The sequence below is a fragment of the Mytilus californianus genome, unplaced genomic scaffold (assembly GCF_021869535.1).
Source record: "Mytilus californianus isolate M0D057914Y unplaced genomic scaffold, xbMytCali1.0.p SCAF_8, whole genome shotgun sequence".
Taxonomy (NCBI): Eukaryota; Metazoa; Mollusca; class Bivalvia; order Mytilida; family Mytilidae; genus Mytilus; species Mytilus californianus.
In genome coordinates this window covers 99,639,098-99,658,621 of record NW_026262734.1, presented here as the reverse complement: position 1 = coordinate 99,658,621, position 19,524 = coordinate 99,639,098, and the positions used below count along the sequence as shown (strand labels likewise).

The following is a 19,524-nucleotide window of genomic DNA, read 5'->3' as shown; positions in this document are numbered from 1 at the left end:
TGGGGTTTTCCTTACCAAAGCATGAACACTGCCATTGCTTTATTTAGGGTACCAGTTTTGTATCCACAACTCCTGCTAAATCTCTTATTCCAATTAAATGAAACATTCTCACAATCTAAATTGTGCTCCTATCTTTTTTTATTAGAACCATTTTAGGTTTCCCTTACCAATGCACAGACTTTATTTGCGGATACCCATCATATTCTGTACTAACATTCACTTTGCAGAGTCTGGTTGCCCATTATTCCCATCTTTAAACATGTTCCTACTCATCTCACTTAATCTTTAGATTCCTCTGCTAGAGCTCTGGATATAAAAAGCAAGGTAAGATTTCTCCTGAATACAGATATAATTTTTAAACTAAACATTGTATGGATAATTGTTGCTACATCAGGTTTCAATTGGCCCTGCAGCTTTAAAAGATGAATTCTGATTTTTTTATTTTTGACTCAAGATGCCAAATGACGTGAACCCTTTGGTCCAGGTGAGCTAAAAAAACAAACTTAACACACTTACATTTGTATCTTTATTTGTAAGTACCGATAATTCAATTATTACTTGAAAATAAATTCATGAACAGCTGATCACAATAACAAGAAATGACTTAGAATAGAAATAATGCAGATGTTATGATTTGCATCAAATGGTAATAAATTCATCCCACAATTGAAGGATATTTCCCATGTTTCCCACTGAAAAACCGAACAAAGTAATTTTTTTCATGAATTAGATGACATTTTCCCCACATTTATGAGACGACAGATTAAACAACTGATTATCAACTGTTAACAGTCAAAACTGTTCAATTTTGAAAACTGATGACAATGTTTATACCTATCCAAGACATACAACTGATTATACAAGTCTTCTTGTTTACCTCCCACAAATGAGGAACTAAAAATTTCTCAGAATAACTGATTTGTAATGCTGGGCAATTTCCCAAAGCTTCACAAATCACGAAACACTTTCTGTCTTTTTTGGAGAATCTTTCTCCTTTTTCTCATCATTTGTTTCTGTTTTCTCTTCACTGGTTTCAGTTTTCTGGTCATCAGTCTTATTTTCCACCTTGTTTTCACTACCGTCTGATTTCACGGACATCTCACCCAACTTCTCCGCCACTTTATCAGTGTCTTTTTTATCTCCCTCTCCGTTCTCTAGTCTTCCTGTCAAACAAAAAATTATTCTATAATTGCCTTTACTCCTTTACCAAATTAACTTTATTCATATGGTTTTATACAGTTGAACAAGGCTCATGCTAGTGGCATGGGCAACCAAGGCTTAGAATTCCCTTTCCCATCCAATCACTTCGCTTCTTAAGGACAACGAAATGTGGTACCATATTGTCCTAGTTTTATACCAATTGCTATCAGCATCTGTAATTTTCCCTTTGATGTTTCTTTTAAAATAAATATTAGTAATTGTTTATTATCAAGGATGAGGCTTGTTTGAGTTTCTACTCAATAAACTGATAAACGTAAATTCTGTACTGCCAAATACAGAACTTTACTCCAATAAGTGTCAAAAGAAGATAGATAGTTTTATTTACCAGCACATGACCAAGATTGGCAATCATACCCATCCCAGATCTCCTTTATTTTTATTTGATATTTTCAAATGTTTATTGATAGCTAATTTTATAATATATATACTTTTATACTTATCTTTTGATCACAAAAGAAATGTCCTTTATTTTTCATTTAATGATTACCTAATTTTAACATTTAAAAACTAAAAATCCTAACAAAAAAATCAAATTATTATTGATCAAAGGAAGTAAAGCGATTTAAAAAAGATATGAAAGCATTTAAAAACTAAAGACTATGCCAATTGTTGACAATGATGATGAAGACATTTTGTGTTGCCTTTGCAACTTCCTATTTTGCAGGCAAGCCAAAAGTATGACATAAAGTTACCTAATTTTTCTTTCTCTAGTAGCTTTACGTTGTTTGTCTTTGCTTCATTAAATTTTTCATTGAATTTCTGTGCATCTGAAAACAAAAACATTAAATATAATGGTGATCAGATTGTCTGATGTACATATTGTCATAACTCTACCTACATGCATGTACTGAATGAAAAGTGTGTCAATTTCTATTCCCTCGGAAATAATAGACCAATCAAATAAAATTGAGAATGGAAATAGGGAATATGTCAAAGAGACAACAACCCGACCAAAGAGCAGACAACAACCGAAGGCCACCAATGGGTCTTCAACACACGAGAAATTCCCATACCCGGAGGTGGTCCTCAGCCAGCCCCTAAATAAAATTGTGTACTAGTTCAGTGAAAATGGACGTCACACTAAACTCCAAAACATATAAATGAACTAAAATTAAAATAAACTGCTTCGCTGAGCGCAGCTGGATACGCCCGCAGAGGTCCAACCCTGAACAGTTGGGGCAAAAATGGACACAATATTCAAGCTTGATACAGGTCTGAATTTGGATTGTATTAAATATTTGACATATTACAGGTTTCTGAATAAATGTAGTCAAAGAACTTGAAATTGGTTATATGAATTGAATTTATTCAATTAAAGATTTCAAGCTGTTGTGCAGTACACTGTGCTGTTGCCCAATACTTAGTAAATCTGTTGTCAGACTATAAACAATTAAAGTTCAATTAATTCTCAATGTCATATTAGAAATTTATGAAAATGTAAAGGGAGCTCACATCAATAGATATAAACAATTCACCAAAGTTTCATGAGAATTGCTGACAGCATTTTTGAGTTATTGTCCGAAAACTGGAAAATCCCCCCTTTTTTAATGAATAAAACCCCATAACTCAGAATTGTAAAATGTAAAATTTATAAAATTCTAAACAGAGCTTACATCAATAGATATAAACAATTCACCAAAGTTTCATAAGAACTGCTGAAAGTATTTTTGATTTTTTGTCCGAAAACTGGAAAATCCCCCCTTTTTTATGAATAAAACCCTGTAACTCCGAAACGTTAAATCTAAAATATATAAAAATCAAAAGGGAGCTCATGTCAATAGATATAAACAATTCTCCACAATTTCTTGCATGTTGGTGAAAGCATTCTTGAGTTATTGTCAGAAAACTGGAAAATCCCCCTTTTTTTAATGAATAAAACCCCATAACTCGGAAACGTAAAATCTAAAATTTATAAAAAATGAAAGGGAGCTCACATCAATAGATGTAAACAATTCACCAAAGTTTTATGCAAATTGGTTAAAGCGTTTTTGAGTTAATGTCCGACATGTTGACGACGGACGGACGGACAGACGGACAACGGTATACCATAATACGTCCCGTAAACGGGCGTATAAAAACATACAAGACTAACAAAGGCCAGAGGCTCCTGAATTGGGACAAGCGCAAAAATGCGGCAGGGTTAAACATGTTTTGTGAGATCTCAACCCTCCCCCTATACCTCTAGCCAATGTAGAATAAAGAAACACATAGCAATACGCACAGTAAAACTCCGTTTAAAAGAAGTGTGAGTCCAATGTCAGAATAGGTAACAAAAGAAACTAAGCAAAACGACAATGATACAAATTACTAGCAGTTATTGACATGCCAGCTCCAGACCTCAATTAAACTGATTGAAAGATTATGCCCCCCCCCCCTTATATCTGCCTCTGTTTGTAACAATATAGCAGACTTTCCAGTAAGATTGGATTTGGGTTGATTCCAGAAAAGCTCCTGTTAAAGTAAATGCAATTTTCATATTTTATCTTTATACTGCAATACATATAATCAGATTGAACACTTTTATGATATTTTCAAAACTAAAGCAAAAGTAAATAAATGGGGAATGTGTCCATGAGACACAGATGATGCCTCTGCTCGCATATAAAGTTATAACGGGACATAACTGAGGATTCAAGAACAGTAAAGGTGACGCTACCAAAATTTGAACTTGATCTGAGTTTAATAGTAATGAGCAGGGTGTATAAGTTTCATAACATTTGATTGAGGCAAACTTAAGTTAGAGAACGAAAATGAAAAATTCAGCAATTTTTCCATTTGTAAAGGGACATAACTCTAGAACAGTTAAAGTGACACCACCAAAATTCAAACTTGATTTGTATTTTGTGGTAATAAGCATTGTGTATAAGTTTCATAGCATTTGGTTGAGGCAAACTAAAGTTAGAGAACGGAAACTAAAAATTCAGCAATTTTTCCATTTATAAAGGGGCATAACTCTAGAACGGTAAAACTGACGCCACCAAAATTCGAAATTGATCTGTGTTTTGTGGTAATAAGCAGACGGACAAGGGTAAAACTTAATGCCTCCTCTACTACGTTGGGGACATCAAAGTTCTGCTCATAACTTGTGCCTATGGCCTATAGCTAGTTGTGACTTTCAGACAAAATAACTTTATACATTGCAGGGATTTTTTGAATGAATAAATTTGCTATATTCCGTCACTTTCATTATGAGAAATGATGGTTTCAGTATCTAATTATTTTGCAACTCTGCAAGTCAGATATATATGTGACTCTACATGAAGATTTCCGTCCGCCCATCACCATACTATCATCAAATGTCTAGGTTTACAACCATTTTGTAGAAAATGTACATAGAGCTTATGTTTATCTCCTATTGTGGCAGGATGGACCCCTTTAAGGAAAATGTTAAGTCTTTTTCTCCTGCTTATAGCAAACAATTTAAGGACCTTCAGAATGGGGAGTCAAAGAGACCTTTATTAAAGCAGAGAAGGTGACATTCTTCTTATCAAATATTTCCAGGTGTGTTAAAAATGGATGAATTATATAGTAAGCAACACAACCAGAGAGAGAGAGAGAAAGAATTCGAAGAGCAGGAAATACTTGTTACCACCTCTATTCTGTTTAAAATTTCTAATAAAGAATAATTCAATTTCAATGACTGTAAGAAAGTGACTGACAAAATCAAGCACAAAAACTTGCTTTGCTAATTAACTTCCTGTTTACTATAGCACTTCTCTTCTATCTTTCAACTATATGACATTAAAAGAGAATTTATAGGGAAGTGCATTAAAAGTTAACATGAATATGTAAAAAAATTATATGATCTTAAATCCTTCATTTCAAAACAAGGCATTACAACAAGTAAAATAAAGACCTGCGCCATGAGCGCATTATACGCATGTCACTTTTTTAACGAATAAAGTTCCATAACTCCTCAATGTCATATATTAAAAATTTATAAAAAAAACTTACGGGAGCTTATTTTAATAGATATAAATCAGTTACCAAAGTTTGATGAAAACTGCTTGAAGCATTTTTGAGTTATTGTCAAAAAAACTAGAAAATCCCCTTTTTTTTCATGAATAAAATCTCATAACTCAGAAACGTAACAACTAAAATTTATGAAAATCTAAAGGGAGCTTACGTCAATAGATATAAACAATTCACCAAAGTTTCATGAAAATTGGTTAAAGCGTTTTTGAGTAATTGTCAGACATGTTGACGACGGATGTATGGACAACTGTTTACCATAATACGTAAACAGGGTATAAAAACCCCCGAGACCTTATATCCAGGACACCAACATATTTTCATGACTCAGATCACAACCTTACAGATTTATGTGACACTCTACATGCAGATTTCAGTCTGCCCGTCACAATACTATCATCATTCAACAAATGTCCAGTTATTAAAAAGTCATTTATTTTTTATTGGTAACTGTACTTTATTATAACATAAAATATTACATCTTTAAAAACCTGTAACCAATAAATATATTTGTACACTTGGAAAAACATTGTACTTATTTTAATATTTCACTTTTTCTTTACTATACCCAGCATTTATATGAAAGGCCAGAGTAAAGACAGTTGAGTGATTAGGTCAGATAAATGTGACACTCAACATGCAGATTTCAGTCCGCCCGTCACAATTCTATCATCATTCCAAATATAGACTTCTGTCTGTCCTTTATTATGTAACAATATATCCTTGTATATAATCAGCTGACTTAAGGTGTCTCCCATGACCAAAGATAATAGAACCTTAGTTTTTGAAACACCATATCACAAGTAACATCTTGTAGCGGAATATCTTTTTACATAATGCTATGGCAGCTCTTATCTGAATAATAATGACAAGTTGAGGTTATTCAGACAGTTTTTACAGTTATCCTTTATATATATATACAAACATATTGATAAAACAAAAGTAAATATGTTAGATATGTTTTGAGAATGAAGATGATTATATTTTCTCATTTTAAATTAAACAGCCAAAAACATGGCATCCTCATCCTTCACATATAACTTAAGGAAACTTATTGAGTTCTGTCAAACTTTGCTGTAGTAAAACAGTTCAGAATGTGAAGAACCTATACATACACCAGCAACTAAATAGCAATGTCTGTAAGAAAGGGACTGACAAAGTCAAGCACACAACACTTGATTTGCTAATTATCTTCCTGTTTACTGTAGCACTCCTCCTTTATCTTTTAACTATATCAGGTTAAAAGAGAATTATAGGAAATTGCATTCAAAGCTAATACAGATTAATGACACTTCAGAAAGTGGGCCGTCATAATTATATTTGTTTCATGTGAAGTCGAGGAAAATCATAAAGATTTATGGGATAAACCTGAATCGCAATTTTACAAATAATAGAAATCTACAAGTCACTGAACATTGACTTATTTGAAATGGTCTAAGTAAAGACAGATTGTCTGGGTCAGATATATGTGACACTCCACATGGAGATTTCAGTCCGCCCGTCACAATACTATCATCATACCAAATTTGAAGAATAGATTTACTGTCATGATTGTATCACCAATACTTTCATTTAAGCCAAATCATTTCATTTCATGTACAATCAAAGAGCTGCTAAAGATAACTGCACTAGTTATAAATAAGGACGAGATTAAGGACTACCGGATGTTAGTTCCATTTAAAAAATATTTACTATGGAAGACAGAAGATATCATAAAGTAACATCAAAAGATAGATTGATAATTTTCCTCTTTTTCTGCACTCACTTTGAATATCATTATACATGTTATACAATTGTATTAAATAACCTGTATTTACCAATAGTCTAAACAGAACGACTGATTGGGTCAGATATAAGTGACACTCAACATGGAGAATTCAGTCCGCCCGTCACTATACTATCATCATACCAAATCATTGTAAATCAATTTACAAATAGATTCAATAGCTGCTGAAGCCTAGTGCACAAGTTAAAAACTCAACTAGAGAAGAGAGATTTAAGGTCATTCCATGTAACACAAGTATATCCAAAGATTGATTGTTTCTAGATTAAGGTCCAGTGGAAATTATGTCATGCATTTTCAGGACAAGAAACTGTCAACAAAAATCTGTTCTCTTTTGAAGTTTCTTCACAAGATATTTAAAACACTTAATACAAAAGGTACATAAATAGCAAGGTGAAACAGCACATCGAAAATGATCCCATAAATGTATCAAGCTAAATACCTTTGATCAATCTAATGTGATTTTAATCTTGCCTTTGTTAGGTGTTACCCCTTCTTCTTTCTTTTCCATTAAATATTTTTTTAAATATGAATAAAAAGAAGATGGGAAGTACATGTTAAGAAGGAAGGGGTCAAAAATTATTGTAAGAAAGTGACTGACAAAGTCAAGTACAAAAACTTGTTTTGCTAATTAACTTCCTGTTTTCTGTAGCACTTCTCTTTTATCTTTTAACTATATGACATTAAAAAGACATTACAAGGAAGTGCTTTTAATGCCAACATGAACCAGATAAAAGATCATTAAAGAAAATTCTGTCATGCTTTTATTTCAATTGAAGTCCATCAAAATCATGCTTATATGTTTGGTAAACCTCAATGAATTAATGAATGAGTCAATATTTTGTGTAATACCACAATTTTACTAAGGATCAAATCCTAAGATCACCCTGTGAAAACAGTTTTTTTACCCAGTGTCAACAAGATTAAAACAATTTAGCAAAATTGGCCAAAGATCTGAAAGTCCACGCAATATTCTAATTCTAAACACTTTCCTGCATACTAAAAACATACTTGTTCCTCTATGCTATACACATTGTTGTTCTTTCTCTATAATAAACATTGTTGTTCTTGCATATTTTACTCTTTTTTTCCTGGATTTAATACTAACACAGGGTTTTCCTGTACACTGTTCAAAATATTTTTCAATCATATCATACACATCACTTTTCAGGCATATGAAGAATGTTTTGGAAATTAGAATTTTGATTTATTTGAAATGATCTAAGTAAAGACAGAATGATTGGGTCAGATATATGTGACACTCCACATGGAGATTTCGGTCCGCCCGTCACAATACTATCATCATTCCATGTAACACGTATGTAAATCAGTATACACCAAAAATTTCCTTTTTTTATCTTTTTGCCTTTGTTAGTCATGTTAGTTATTACTCTTTTTACTTTCTTTTCAAATCCAAATCCAATAAAAAAAAAAAGCATTTATGAATAAAAAGTGATGTGAGATATATGTCAGAGAGGCAGCAACCAAAAAATGAATGTAAGAAAGTGACTGACGAAGTCAAACACAAAAACTTGCTTTGCTAATTAACTTCCTGTTTTCTGTAGCACTTCTCTTTTATCTTTCAACTATATGACATTAAACGAGAAATACAGGGAAGTGCTTTCAAAGTTAACATTGATTAAAGAACACTGAAAAAAGTGTCTTCATAATTTTTTCTCATGTGATGAAATTTAAGAAAATCATGCTTAAATGTGGTGTTAACCTCAACGAGTTAACATCTTATGTAAAATCACAATTTTACCTAGAATATCAATCTATATTTCACTGAACCACATATAAGTCCACAGACCATGTGGCAACTTTTGTTTTGCCTCATATCTACACAAGCTGTGAATGAATTACACAAAAAAAAACAAAGATCTTTTAAATGCATGTTAAACAACGCCAAATATATTCCAAACATATTTTTTCTCTATTCTATACCCACTATTTTTCTTGCATACTTTATATATCATTTCAGCTGCATTTCATACATACCATTTTCCATCTAAACACATCATTTGTCTGCATTACTATTTCATACTATTTGGCATCCATATATATTTGAAGAACAGTTTTGAAACATACATTGATTTATTTGAAATGATCATGGTAAACACAGAATGACTAGGTCAGATATATGTGACACTCCACATGCAGATTTCAGTCCGCCCGTCACAATACTATCATCATTCCACATTTGAAGATAACTATACACTAAACCACAAATAATTTCATCTTACTGTACCTATATTAATCATTATACAGCAAAACCTTTCAATTTGTACAAGAAGCTGCTGAGGATAACTGCATTAGCTATAATAGGGCAGAGTTTTAGGACTACTAATTAAAATTAGTAATTCCAATTAAAAACTATTAAGTCATAAGAAAGACAGAAAATACAAGGGATGGGATGTAAGTCTACAATTTGTAACATTTCCTATTAAAATTTATAAAGGAAGACAGTAGATGTTATAAGGAAAGACTAAAAGATTGATTCACAGTTGGTTGCCAAACATCATATTTACTTGTCAAAAAGATAATGGAAGACCTGCAAATTTTCACTTTTCTGCACACATACAGTAGTCATTTTAGACATTACTATATACAAATGTATTGAATTACCTGTATTGACAACTACTATGGACAGAATGACTGAATGGATCAGATATATGTGACACTCAACATGCAGAATTCAGTCCGCCCGTCACTTACTATCATCATTCCATACCTATGTAAATCAGTATATATACCAGAAATTTCATACAAGTAGATTTAAAAACTAATGTATACAAGTGCACAAGCTAAGCTATATCTAGATGAGATTTAAGAATATTTGAATCAAACACAAATTCTTCCAAAGGAGACAAAACTTTCAAAAGGCAAACAACAATAAATTGAGAATTGGTTGCCTGACAACACAGGACAAACATTATGTCAGTTTATAGAACATAAGGAATGGTAAACAACTTCATATTCACATAAGGCTAAAAATTTGAAATGCACTGAAATAATTTCAACATGTGGTCATGTGTGGGGCATGGAAGTGTCACGTTAAAATACCTTTAATGAATGAACTTTAAACTTGTTTTTGTTAATTTTTACCCCTTCTACTATCTTTTCAATACAAATCCAACTAAATTTTTCTCAATATTAAATATGAAATCAAATGCTTCGCTGAGCGCAGCCTGATATGACCGCAGAGGTTGAACCCTGAACAGTTGGGGCAAATTTGGACACAATATTCATGCTTGATTCTGTCTGAAATTTGGACTGTGATCAAATTTTTGACATAATATAGGTTTCTGACACAAAATAAATGTGGTCAAAGATCTTAAAAATCTATTGCACAATACTGTGCAATTTAAGATTTCTTCTTGAAACTTTTCAAAAATTTTGAAAAAAAAATATGAACCCCTTAAAAAAAATTGGAAAAAAAAAACCTCAAACTTTTTCACTCCCCCCACCCCTGGGAGCAATTACCCCCAAACTTAATCCCAGTCTTCCCTTTTGTAGTGTGGAACCTTGTAGTATAATTTTAGAGAGATCCATACACTTAAACACAAGTTATTGTCTGGAAACTAGAAAAATGCTTGTTTTTGGCCCCTTTTTTGCCCCTTATTCTTGCATGTTTTGGCCTGGGCAATTACCCCAAAAATCAATCTCAGCCTTCCCTTTGTGATATGGAACCTTGTGAGATCCATAAACTTACACACAAGTTATTGTCCGGAAACTACAAAAATGCTTGTTTTTGGCCCATAATTCCTAAACTGTTGGTACCATAAACCCCCAAAATCAATCCCAACCTTGCTTTTGTGGTATTGAACCTCCTTGTAAAATTTCATAGAGATCCATTCACTAAAACTAAAGTTATTGTCTGGAAACCAAATGTGTCTTCGGACGACAACAATGATCTGCACATTTATTTAGAAAATAAATTCTATACATATATGGTCTTTCTTATATTTCATTTACAATTTGAAAGGAAACCATTTTACTATTACAATGTATAATAATAACTGAATTTGAACTTAGATCTATTGACCCAAACGTCAACAGGCGACTTCCCCCTTTACTGTATCAGCAACCTGTATAAGGTTCATTCCAACCAGGCAAGGGAAACTTGAGTAACAATGTTACAGACACATGGACAGACAATGTGCTGACTATATTCTCTTGACTATTTTTGGTATATGTTATAAAGGAGACAGGAGCCAAACAATGAGTGTCAGAAAGTGACTGACAAATTCAAGCACACAAACACTTGCTTTGCTAATTAACTTTCTGTTTACTGTGGCACTTCTCTTTTTATCTTCCAACTATATGAAATTAAAAGAAAATTATAGGGAAGTGCTTACAAAAACTTCACTACAGAAAATACCTTTTTTAGTGTGATGACCATCAAAATGGTGCTAATCAGAGTTAAAAACTTGTTTATAATTAATAACACAATTTTTCTAAGAATAGAAAATATTTGATTTTTCAACAGAAATGACCAAATATTTGAGAACGATGACATATTCTCAACGCCTTCCTCTAAACTACACATTTACAGGTTTTCCTCTATATAATACACACTACTTTTCATACTATACACATCATCTTTCTTGCATACTTTACAGTTTTTCCTCCATTTCGGATTTCAATGATCCCTACACTCTTCAAACCATACCATACAAAGCATTGTTCACTAAATTTTTCTTGCATGCATATGAAAAACATTTTTGAAAATATATCATTGAACTATTTAAAAGGTTCTTAGTCACAAATGTTAGTCGGAAGTAAACACAAAATGACTGATTGAGTCAGATATATATGTGACACTCCACATGCAGTCCGCCCGTCACAATACTATCATCATTCCAGATTTTTGCACTGTACTACAAATATTTTCATCTTGCCATACATATTAATTTTGATACAACAAAACCTTTCAAATCTTGTACATTCAAGATGCTGCTTAAGATTGCTGTACTATCAATAAACAGGGAAGATATTTAAGACTACCTGGTACTAGCTACAATAAAACTATTAAGGAAGACAGAAGATATCATATGAAAACATCAAATGATTGATTGATTTTTGGTGTTGAATGCATCTTTTATCACTATTAGGTATTTTTATCACAGATTTATTGGTGGAGGAAGCCAGAGCGCCTGGAGAGAACCACCCACCTTCAGCAGGAAAACTGACAATCCTAGTCAATTGAGATTGGAGTCAAATGTATCTGTAATGTGCAGGGTTAGAAATGCACAACCTGTATTGATAGGCTAGTGATACAGTAGTTGAACTACCTATACCACTTGGCCACAGAGGCCTAATGATCAATTAATAAAGGGTTTCCAAACCTAAGGGGGCAAAGACTTGTTTGTTTTAATGATAATTGAAAGTTAATATTTACACTTCAGTAAATACTGGCATATTTTTAACTTTTTCTGCACACATACTGTTCTTATTTCATAATATAAATGTATTGAATGATCTGTATTGACCAATAGTATCTAGACAGAAGTGAGAACGACTGATTAGGTCAGATATATGTGACACTCAACATCCAAAATTCAGTCCGCCCGTCACAATACTATCATCATTCCATAGTTATTATACCAAATACCAAACAGAATTTAAAACATGAATTTCTTTTACGGTAAATTAGCATCACTCCCAAAACAGCTGAATAAACTAAATTTAGTTACTGCTTTATAAGAAATATGTGATCCCAGTGATTATACAAATATACCAAATGTCAGGGCAATATCTACAAAGAAGGCATTAATTGACAAAAAACCTATAATTTTCTACTAGGTAGGGAAAAACTTTGTTTTATAATGGCTTTACAGCACAACAACATTAAGTTTATTCTGACATTTTGTGGAACTTTCTTCACCAAGAACATGTATACCCCTCCCAACCCTAAAAGAAAAACACCCACAAAGTAGATGACCCTAGAATTATTTTATATTCATTGACTTTATCAAAACTGAAATTTATCTGGATTTGACATATCGATTTGATACAAAAATCTATGGAGATGGGTGTTGCAAGTATAATAGTTAAATGGATTATTTTTTTCAATTTTCAGGTAGTGTTCAATGTGACATGTTGTATGCACAATTTTACAAAAATCTGTGACAAAGCCCGTTTACTGTTTCTTGAACTTAAATGAAGAAAGAGTGACAGATAAGGTCAGATATATGTGACACTCCACATGATATTTCAGTCCGCCCGTCACAATACTATCATCATTCCACATTTGATGCAACTATTTACACTGTACCTACAATATTAAATAAGTGACCAGCAAGATGGCCAGTGATATTTGCAATAGAGAAAGGATAAAATACTTAGTCTTGTCCAACAAAGACTAATAATTGCAACAGAATGAGATTATGGCGAAATTGATTCTATTAAGACGGTTTAGCTGTTCTATAGTCCACATTCAAATTACATACTCAGGAGTCAAAAAGTGGATAATATAGGAATTGTCTATCAAGACCCTTCTTGGTTTTTAACTTTTATTTTTTTTGTTTTCCAAACTTTATCTCATCAGCATACATGTATGTGATGAAAGTTATTCCAGAATTCAGTTTTGTGTGCACAAAAATCATATTATTTGGTTTATATTAGTTAAGGCTTAAAAATTAGTTCAGCCAAACCCAACTAATATGAAGTTAATTTTGGCTTTCAAGGCTGCCACAATATTGTGAATAATTCAGTCATAACAATGTAAACAGTCATTGCTGTAACTTAAAGGATTAATACATAAAAAAAGTAGCCATGCAAATTGTTCATCATGAAAATACACCTAGTTTTAGGTGTTTTTTGCAATGTTGTCAAAAAGTGACTGACAAAGTCAAGCACAAAAACTTGATTTGCTAATTAACTTCCTGTTTACTGTAGCACTCACCTTTGACCTTTCAACTATGTAAGGTTAAAAGAACAATACAGGAAAGTGCACTTTTAACATACAACATTACAGTTGACTATAAAGTATAAATCTTAACCTTGGATGTGTTGGTCCAGTCTCATATCATATCTTACTCTTGGACACCTTGAATAGCCTTATGGAGAAGTTCAATCTCATGTCTCATATAAGGCTCATGGAAACAACCTTGTGAAAATTTAATTTTATTACCTTGAATTATCATTTATTGTTTTATCTTATCAGCTTTGAAAGAGCTGGTGAATGTTCTCTGTCCAGAACTTTTGAGTCAATTATTGTTGAGAGAAAACTGTTTTTTCAATTTTCTAGTAGATATCTGCCTTTCAAACACATAATTTAAACACATATGACCTACTTTCAGCATTAGCAAATCGTATTGCCAATGTTTCTGGCTTGGCTTCCTCATCTGCATAATCAGCCGCCACACTCCATAACCAGGCACGATCACTGCCACAGTTTGGCTTTAATTCCATCTGTGCTGTAACTACAAAAAAGATTAGAGAGTAAAAAATATTCCAGAATGTTAACAAGAAGTTAGCACTATATATATCCACGCTAAATGTTGTTGACTCTATTTTGTGGTAAATATGTTAATCAAATTATGCATAAGCAAAAGTGAGAAAGCCGGTTTAAAAGACAAACAAGAAGATGTTTGATAGAAACTCTTTATACATCAAGAAGGTTAGAATTTCAGTTGAGGACAAACATTTCATCTTTGTTCATGAAGTTTTAAAGATATAAGTTTTCATCAAAAAGGAAGTGCTAAAAAAATATGTTTCCTGTGTCCATGATTCTGTTCTCATTAAAGATCAACTTTTGATGAGAAATCATTTCTGAGATTTTTACCTTAATCACGGAATAGCAATAAAAAACTCCTTGCTTAGAATTTCCCCAAATTTCAGTATTTAACCCCTCTTTTCAAAATTATTGAAGATTAAAGGAAAAATAGCGAACTAATCAGTCTGCACTAATGCTAATGCTTTTCTGGAACACAAAAAAATGGAAATCTCAAACTTATGATTAACTATATGTTCTTTGTTGGAATATGGAAGATTAAAAGAACAGACAAAGGAGTCTCTAAAATTATTTTGGTGGGAAACATTCACATTTTAAACTGTCAGATAAAATGAATTCATTAATGGAATACAAATATGAATCAAACCTACTGAAATGATTGGCACAAACTTTTAGTGTCTTATCTCGTCTCATAAGAACACGTATCAAACCAGTTTCTTTATGCTTTAACAGCTTACAATCTCCAGTTCCACGTTCTTTCCATTCTGGCGGGTCAAAAGAATTGTCAAATCGAAATAGTTTTGCACGTCTGAAAAAATAGAATTATTTATCTACTTATACTCTCTACTATATAAACCAGACGAAATAAACAATATAAAAATAATGAAGATGTGATATGATTGCCAATGAGACATCTCTCCACCAGATTCAAATGAAGTGAAAGTTAACAATTATCATGATTATAGGTCATCTTACACCTTCAACTATGAGCAAAATGCAAACCACATAGCAAGCTATTGTCATTATTAGCAAGTTCATTATTCTACAATTTATTCAATATATCAATGTGAATTAACATTTTTTTATTAAAGGAAAATATCAAACGATGTACACTCCTGTGGAAATATTGCTGAGGGGGAAATGTCAAAAATATTTCATTCAATTATCCAGCATGAATATGCACTTGTGTACTTGATCTTCCAAACAAATCCTCCTTGCCATCCCCAATTTTATGTAAAAATGTCTGTAATAAATTAATAAATTGCTTCGCTGAGTGCAGCTGGATACGACCGCAGATGTCCAACCCTGAAAAGTTGGACCAAAATGGACACAATATTCACGCTTGATACAGATCTGAATTTGGATTGTAACTAAATTTTTGACACATAATAGGTTTCTGACACAGAATAACTGTAGTCAAAGAACTTCAAATTGGTTATATGATTTGAATTTATATTCAATTTATTGCTTTTGTGCAATACACTATGCTGTTGCGAATTGACCCACCCCCCCCCCCCCCACCAAAAATTTTTTATTTTACCCCGGTTTTTGTCTTTTGTGCAATACACTATGCTGTTGAATATTAACCCCCCAAAAAAAATATTTGAAGAAATTTTCTTTTAATTTCTGAAATCTGAAATGAGAAAAATTGTTTCCCCCCCCCTCCAATTTTTTTCACCTCCCCCCTTTCCCTTATTCCCCAAAAAAATTCTTTCCCTCAAGATATGGTCAGTATCTCAATTCAAATTTCTAATGCAGTTTGCAACCAAAATTACCCATTTAAATACATCATAAAAGTTTTAAAATATAAAATGACATACATAGTCATGGCTAAAATTAATATTAATTAATAGTAACTGCTAAAAATAAATTGACAACTAATCACCTCAAGACAATCATCATTCCTTAATACATAATTTACAAGCAGTGTAAGGGAGGTAATCAAACAGTGTTCTTTAATTTGAATTGGATTACCTCCCTTACACTGCTTTTAAATTGTCTCAATTGTCCTTTAACCAGAAAAACCCTTGTTTTTCCCCTTTTTTTGCCCCTAATTACTAAATGGTTTGAGCCATAACCCCCCAAAGTCAATCCTAACCATCCCTTTGTTGTATGGAAGTTTGTGGTATAATTTCAGAGAGATTCATACACAAGTTATTGTCTGGAAACTACAAAAATGCTTATTTGGGCCCCTTCCCTTTTTTGCCCCTAATTCCTAAACAGTTGGGACCATAACCCCCAAAATCAATCCCAACCTTCCTTTAGTGGTTATAAACCTTGTATTAAAATTTAATTGATTTCTATTTACTTATACTAAAGTTATCATCCGGAAACCATCTGTCTTCGGAGGACGCTGACGACGCCGCCGCTGGACGACGACAACGTGATACCAATATATGACCAAAAATTTTTTAATTTTTGCGGTCGTATAAAAATTGGTACAGTATTCTCCTTTCTACATTACATTTTATATCATTAAACTTGGGTCAACTTTGAAAATTGTAATCATACGAACTGTGTAGCATGAACAAAATAAAATGAAAAAATAAATTGAAATCCAAATGACGACTGACCTCATTTCTTTTTTCAGGGTTAACAATTATGGTTGAGTTGTATTCTTTAACACACATGTTTTAACGGCCTTATGTATATAGGAAATTGGGGGTAAGCCTATTGACAACAGACTGACAAAGTGAGCTATAAATATGCAATATTTTACTAACAACTTTAATACTTCTTCTTCCTCTTCTTCCAATGATTTAACCTCTATTTCTGGTAACTTTATCACAGGTTCAAAATGGATTTCTGGAGATTCATCAACTGAGTCATCATGCTGTAATATACATTTTTTGTACAAGAGAAAAAATATATTATGTCTAAACATTCATCACCCCCCTTTTTTTGCCCGTAGGAAACAGTTGGACTATAGATGTATTATCACTAGTATGCATATTAGTCCGCCATAATGTCAAACAAGTTCCTGTGAAATTATGCGTCACAATTTAAAACATTTGATGTCATAATTGAAAAGTGATTGTTGCAGAACAAAATCAAGGGTTATTCAGTGCAAATTCAGTTAAATACCTATCTATTGGACAGAACCAAACATGAAAAAGGGGAACCTAATGAAATTTTGGCAGGCAGGACCAATACACCTTATCGCTATTTGTCCGCCATTACTGGACATCACACAGGTTCCCGTAAAATTTTGACGTCATAATACAAAATATCTGACGCCACAATGGAAAAGTGATTGTTGTATGACATCAATAGTTCAAGCGGGATAGATTCTCGGGTCAGCCGGGAATAGCGATAAGGTGTATACGGCAATGGGTAAATTGGTTTTCGCAAATTGTGCAACAGTGAAACTGCTTTGGCAATTTTGGAAGGAAATAAGACTAAAGTAACATATGTATCGTCCCCATTCTAGTCTGTTAATGCTTGCTGAAATTCTATTTGGTGTGTGCTCTGCAAATTCCAACCCTCCCCCTTTTCCCACAAGTTTTACATATATTTTCGAAATCCGTTTTCTCTTCCCCAAAAATAATTGAGGATTTTGATAGACCTAATGAAGGGAAATTTAAAAAGGGATCTTTATTACCTTATCATCTGCCATGTTTAGAGGATGGGGATCGATTTATTTCACGTTTTCTGGAGGCTGAATGGCGCTTTCAAAGGCCTTTTGGTTCGCTCTGAAAATGTTGAAGAAATAACTTTATATACTACAAATAATGTGAAAATGTAGTTCAAGCTTTGTTGAAATAAGACAACCACTATTATATTGTCTGATTTTTGTCCCTTCCTTTGTCGTTGTCGTTTTGAAAAGTCATCCCCATCTTTTTTCTAGGTACAAGATTTGTCTACCCTGAAACACACATAAATAACGACTCGGATGCGGTAATGGGGTAAACTATCCGCAACAACGCTGAAGGAAAAAACTCGTCAAAATTGACGCGGGGAGTTAAACTTGGAACTGAATTGTAAAAATTAATCTCAGAAAATTGGAAAACGGAATCAATGATGACCGGCGAAAAAGAGTTGTTTCGCTGACAGATTCAACATATAAATGATCAATTCCAACCGCATTAAAGAACTTATGATATCATATAATTTCTATATGCCGTACTTTCTGAATTAGGTTTATTCCCACTTTCATTGTCAGCCCTTAAAAATACAATTAATTTCTGGCTTCATATCATTAATATGAATAGTGAGAGTATGGTAAAGAAAGCATATAGTGAAAACTTTAACATGTCTAATGGTTTTTGTAGTAAAATAAAAGTGTTATTAGGTAAACTTGGTTTTCAGAATGTTTGGGAAAATCAAAATACTATGTCAAAGACAAAATTACTTTTTTTCATTTCAAAAGAAATTAGAGGAGGAATTCATAAAATCCTGGAAACAAGGTCTTTTTTGTGACTCTAATAAAGATAGTCATGGTAATAAACTAAGAACGTATCGCAAAGTTAAAAAAATAATTTCGAATTAGAAAAATATCTCCTAGTACTGGACCTTAACAAAAGTGTTATTTCTAAAATGGTAAACATTAAAGAAGTTGGTAAATATACTAGAACGCCTTTCGACTGACTCAGAATTTGTCCACTTTGCAAGGATGGAATTGAAGATGAATTCCATTTCCTCATTAAATGTAAAGCGTTAGAATTTAATAGAAATATACTCTTTTGTATTTTAAGTGATATAGTTCCATCTTTTGTTAATATGTCTGAACAAGATAAATTTAGTTTCATTTTGAAAAGTAATGATACTGACATTTGTACTGTATGTGTAGCGGCGCGGGAATAAGCGATATGTATGATTCGAACATTCATTTAAAGGAAACATAATGTTGATCAGCCTTGAACTGTTGTAGTATTAAAGCTTATTGTAATAGCTTGAATTAATAATATAGTATGAATAACACCTCCACGCAATGTAGATATAAAATATGTGTCTCTTATCATCGAGAAAATATGTCTCCGTATATTTTTTTTTTTATTTTTGTCTAGTTTGTATTTGTATTTTGTAAATGTCAGCTGGTATCATTCCTGTATTGGAATTTACACCAATAAAATTATTTGATTCGATTTGA

The 19,524-nt window shown here is 32.5% G+C and overlaps 1 protein-coding gene across 1 annotated transcript; it reads right to left on the bottom strand.

The window, feature by feature from the left end:
- Positions 1-512: 512 nt before the first annotated feature.
- On the bottom strand, positions 513-18,313 carry LOC127710634 (ran-specific GTPase-activating protein-like). The gene is made up of 6 exons (XM_052216573.1): positions 18,037-18,313; positions 17,159-17,268; positions 15,086-15,243; positions 14,275-14,403; positions 1,914-1,988; positions 513-1,163 (listed from the first exon to the last, which is right to left on the bottom strand). The coding sequence occupies exons 1-6, from the start codon at positions 18,049-18,051 to the stop codon at positions 955-957; spliced, it is 696 nt and encodes a 231-aa protein (XP_052072533.1). The 5' UTR covers positions 18,052-18,313; the 3' UTR covers positions 513-954.
- Positions 18,314-19,524: the final 1,211 nt, after the last annotated feature.